The 5,052-nt window shown below is 41.7% G+C and overlaps 1 protein-coding gene across 1 annotated transcript; it reads left to right on the forward strand.

Moving 5' to 3' along the window:
- Nucleotides 1–2,418: 2,418 nt before the first annotated feature.
- On the forward strand, nucleotides 2,419–4,370 carry PGPEP1L (pyroglutamyl-peptidase I-like; the record flags this gene model as incomplete). Its single annotated transcript, XM_009083330.1, has 3 exons — nucleotides 2,419–2,535; nucleotides 3,015–3,244; nucleotides 4,181–4,370. Coding segments are annotated over 3 exons (537 nt in total), but the record flags the coding sequence as incomplete, so codon positions are not given.
- Nucleotides 4,371–5,052: the final 682 nt, after the last annotated feature.

Genomic DNA, 5,052 nt, shown 5'->3' on the forward strand with positions numbered 1-5,052 from the left:
AACAAAAAACCCCAAACCAAACAAAAACCTAAACAAAAATCCAATACAAAAACCTAAACAAAAATCCACTAACCAATCAAGCAAAACACCTTTGTTTGCAATGTTCTTGCAGTCTGACTGGGTCAACTGATAACTTCAGGTTTTCTTTCTGCACCGACACAAGCAGCTCACAAAATTAGGACTCTTCCTGGCAACCCAAATCAGCAAAAGCTCAGGCAAACTCAGTGGCATTTTCTGGCATTTCCTAAAAGTTCCAGATGCTTCCAGCACCCCATGTGCCACAGCCACTGCATTTGAGCACAGGCCTGTGCAAGTTGCTTCTCCTCAGGGAGGGCTGTATGACACCATGGACTGGAACACCAGTGTCCTGGGACTATTGACCACAACTCACCAACAGCCCGTGGTCAGCAACTGATACTGCTAGATTTCATTTCCCTTCTAGGAGACCTTCCCAACAAATAATCTTCCCACTTTCTTTTGAACCATTTTCCCCACAAAACAGACCTCCAAAACTATTCTCTCCCTTTGAAGTTTCGTTTGCTGTTTCAACTATGACAGACAGGCACTTGTTTACTGAATTCACTTCCCAGTGTGAGCTCCACTTTCCAGGTGCAGTTATCCTCCTCTAACCATCTTCAGTCTCCCACCCTAAATGCAAAAATGGTTCTAGTTAAGGCTGAGACAAGGAACAACCCTTGTTTTGTTCCATGTGTGCCCAGCATCTGGTCTAGCAGGGTATAAACCCACGGCTGGGATTCTTAGACAACACAGTAATAGATGTTATTGACAACATGCTCAAATCGCATAGAACATAGCAAACTATCTTCCTTTAACACAAATTCTCAGCCCTTTGCTATTGGCCAGCTTTGGTTTGTCCTGCACAAAAGGATTTTTGCGTGTTTCTGCCATGACAAATGGTGACAACAGAATGTCTGTCAGCCCAGAGAACATGAAAGGAGAACAGCCTTACAGCTTACTTTGTGTTTCCACGCTCTGTACCAAAGTTAGGAGTAGTCAAGTTCTCTGAGCCTTACAGTTAAAAAGGAAGAATCTCATTAAATGTAAAAACTAAACTTGCTTTAGAAAAGAAAATGCTAATTGTGAACCAGCTGGGGTTTTCTCTTTTGGAGGCTCAGGCACAGTACAGCATTCTTCAGCAAGATGATGCAATGGTCTCTCAAAGACTGTCAGAGCCCAGAGGAAAAAAGGCTGGCACTGTTCTCCAAATGTGTTTACTTCCCTGCAGGCATTGTTTCCTTGCTTTTGTCAAATAGTTTATTGAGCACAGCTAATCAATGCTTCCGCTGACAAGAAAATTGGAACAGTTTATATAGGAAGTTGGTGTTGAAGGGCAAATTTCCCAGATAGCACAGCTCGGAACTGTGGGCCTCATCCACATGAGGAGCCTGAGTGAGAAATGAAAACTTGAGAAGACAATGACATCTAATACAGTTACAGGCTTCTTGGGCTAATCAGACACCTCTGCTGCTGACTTTTTGCCTGTGCCCCCCTTGGAAACTTCATCTGTGCTCTCCTTTGGTCGTGATCTACTCAAATGCAGCAGGGACTTTCAACCACCATTGTACTTTTCTGGGACAAAGCTTTCCACCTGGGATGCCTTCCCTCCATCCTGCCATTGCAGCTGCCTGCCTTCTACTTAGGGGCTTATGCCTTGTTTGTTAGCTCTGTTCCACTAACAAAAATCATTGCAAGCCATGACATTTATTCTCCTGACCATCTTGTAACCACCTGGTCACTCTGCTCCATGAATTTGTTTCCTTTAAGAAAAGGTTCCATATGGTAATTCAACTCTACATAAATGACAAAGAAATAACATCCCAGTGACATTTCCTTTTACTAGAGAAGCACATTTTAGACCCTCCTGTGACCTTCCTTGTGTTGACAGTCACCTCCAGCACAGCCTACCTGAATCCATTCAAGGCAGCAGATCCCATGTCACTTGAGTTACAGCTAATGTGACTTCCCTTTGGTTTTGTCTCGTGACAGTGCAGTTTATCTACCAGATCCTTCACAGGAACAGCTCTTACCTGTAGCAAAGCCTATTTACATGCTTTCAAGTGTGGACCTTTTCATGGACACTATCTCATGGTTCCCTTGGGATCAATCCCTAAGCAATAGCCACTCCCACCCATTGGAGACTTGAGCATCCCTCTGGAAAACACAACAATGGCTCCACATGGACACGACATTACGAAACTGTTTAGCACATTTGAGTCTATTCCAGTTAAAAGAGAGGGAGCTCCCACAAAATAAATCTCATCGCAGACCAATGTTTCTGACCCATGGGCTTAGGCATTGCTCTTTTAGGTGTTTTCTCAGCTGAATCAGCTCAATTTCTTTATGTCAGTCAGAATCCAATACTCTTTCAAGTCCGTGGTGGCTTTTTTGTAAACACAGGAGCTGTCCAAGAGAGGCCTCAATGAAAACATTGATCTCCAGATCATGCAGCTGCCGGTGGTTTACCAAAAAGCAAAGGAGCAAGTCATCAAGATATGGACAACTCTTCAGCCACTGGTGGGTAATGAGGAAGTTACACAATTTTCCCCCTTGATTTATGAGTATGATGAGAGGATCTTTAAAAAGATCACCAAGAGAGTATTGCAAACATCAAACAACTTTGAAAAGTGACTACTGAAGGTTTCAAACTGAAATTTGGAGCACACACTAATTAACATGCTGATTTAACCCTGTGCCACTTAAACAGCATAACTGATGCTGAACAAAGGAAAGCAAAAAAAAAAAATAAAATCTACCATAAACTGCAAAAAAAGTACCACAGCTCTGCAGTCCTGAGCTGACTAGACACAACAAAAACTAAAGCATAACTTTGTTCTCATTTAGAATCTCTTATCGAAGTTTTCTTTAGATGTGAGCAAGACTCCCCACCTTGAAGCTAGGAGCTCACATAACGCTTGGCACTTTTGCATGAAAATGTTGTTTAAAACAGGTCTCATTTTTAATTTCCTGTTATTCACTCTGGTGGGAAAAAGCAGCTTACTGTTCACGTTGGGCTGGCTTCATCCACCACAGCGCTCATCATCCTGGAGCAGTGTGGGAAGAACAAAGGCTACCAAGAGAGAGATGCTTGTGGTTTCCACCCAGAAGGTGCCTGCTGCATGCTAGATGGCCCAGAGAAGATTGAATCTACAATTAATATGAAGACTCTCTGGAAAACCATTTCAGTGGAAGGGATTGATATCATCTTTTCCAGAGATGCAGGAAGGTAAGCATCGAGTCTTGGGGTCTCACAGTAACAGCAGAACCAACTCCATCAGCTCATTTAGCCTTGGAGAATCTTTGCCATGACTTTCCCTCCAACTAAAATCACTTTGAGGCAAAGCCTTCAGAAGGGCACAAGTTTGAAATTGGGATGAATTTAAATTTTATGTAAAGCAACCTGCATGAAAAGCTACAGCCAGTAGATATTTTTCCATGGATTTGTAGATTCCTAAAGAAACAAGTTCCAACACAGCACACGCTGTGATTAAGAACTCCAGTAAACCTCAGCTATTAACAGAGTCTGAAAGCAATACCTAGTAGCAGATTTTAATCTATTTTTCCCAACTGGGAGGAATACGAAATGTAAATACACACACGGGAGAACAGCAATTACAGGTACCTCTAGAACCAGGCTGTGATCTCATTATGTGTTCCAGTAGTACTGAAGCAATTTTCTACCATGCTACTCTTCATGGAAAAGGAACACAAAGAAAACAGTAATTTTGTTTTTAAACAAAAATCAGGTCATCTTGGCTCTTAAATTCAGGATTTTCGCCTGCAAGTCAAAGGTGGAATGATAAGAAAAACCCCTCCAGATGGAGAGATTTTGTGCCTTACACAACAAACTGTGGTTGTAGCACCCACTGGGGTGTGTTACCTTTCCCACCCCACAGAGCTTACAGCAAAGAACGTCTGTCTTGGGATTTTTTTTATTTAAAGTTCTTTCTGGGTGGGTGTCTGAGAAACCAAACCATCAGATAAGGCACATTTGTTTCTCAAACTTGGTTTATTTCAGCATTTCCTTTACTCACTAAGCAAATATGTTTTTAATAATTTCATAAACCAGATCTGGTTTGGCTACTTAGAATATTTAAATTTAATCAGAGTTTACTAAGCCTTAATTCAGGTTGCTGTTTTTGTTTTGGATTTAATATTGCAGGTACATCTGTGATTACACCTACTACACCTCTCTGCATTATGGCAAAGGAAGAGCAGCTCTCATCCATGTGCCTCCATTATCCAAGTCAGTAACTGCAGACTTTCTAGGAAAAGCATTACAGACCATTATCCTTGCAATGTTAGAACAGTGTGGGCAAGAGAGAGAGATGGATCACATCAGAAAAAAATGAAGATTTCTTAGAATGCATTTCCTTGTCTCTTAAATGAAGCAAATCTAAGGATTATTTTAAACCTGTACACAACGGATTTTAGATAGTGTTATTTGCAGTGAAATTTCCTTACAAAACCCAAACAACTGTTTGCAACTCTTGGAGCTTGAGGGAGAAAAAAACCAAATGATTGGCAGTTCCTATTGCTAACAATAAAGTTGTTTCAGAGATTTCAGAAAGTGTGAACCAGGATTGAAAACATTTTGGGTGCTTCACCCGAGTTCTGTTGGTTAAAAGACATTGATAAAGACTTGCTGAACTGAGATGGATGCTCACAGCTATGAGGACTCAGCACTGGATGGATGGAAGAGATCCACCTCAAACCCTGTCCAAGTGCAGAGAGAATTCAGCTGAAGTGTCCACATGAAATGTGGGAATGGGAGAAACCAAAACAGAGTGTGGTATGTGAAGTTTTACAATTCTCTCTTACTGACCTGCTGTAAATTCTACTTTCTACATCACCAGTGGGCCCTGAACCCAGGGTGACTTAAAATACAGAGACAATTAAAAATCCCCAGGATCTGTAATGCTCTTGGCAATTTGGGTTTCAGCCTGAAACCACAATTTACCCCAAACTCTCAGTGCCTGTCCCAAAGGAAAACACCCTAGTCCTTCCCGAGAGCACAGCCCAAAGGCAAGTCTT

This window comes from Acanthisitta chloris, unplaced genomic scaffold (assembly GCF_000695815.1).
Source record: "Acanthisitta chloris isolate BGI_N310 unplaced genomic scaffold, ASM69581v1 C16962466, whole genome shotgun sequence".
Lineage (NCBI taxonomy): Eukaryota > Metazoa > Chordata > Aves > Passeriformes > Acanthisittidae > Acanthisitta > Acanthisitta chloris.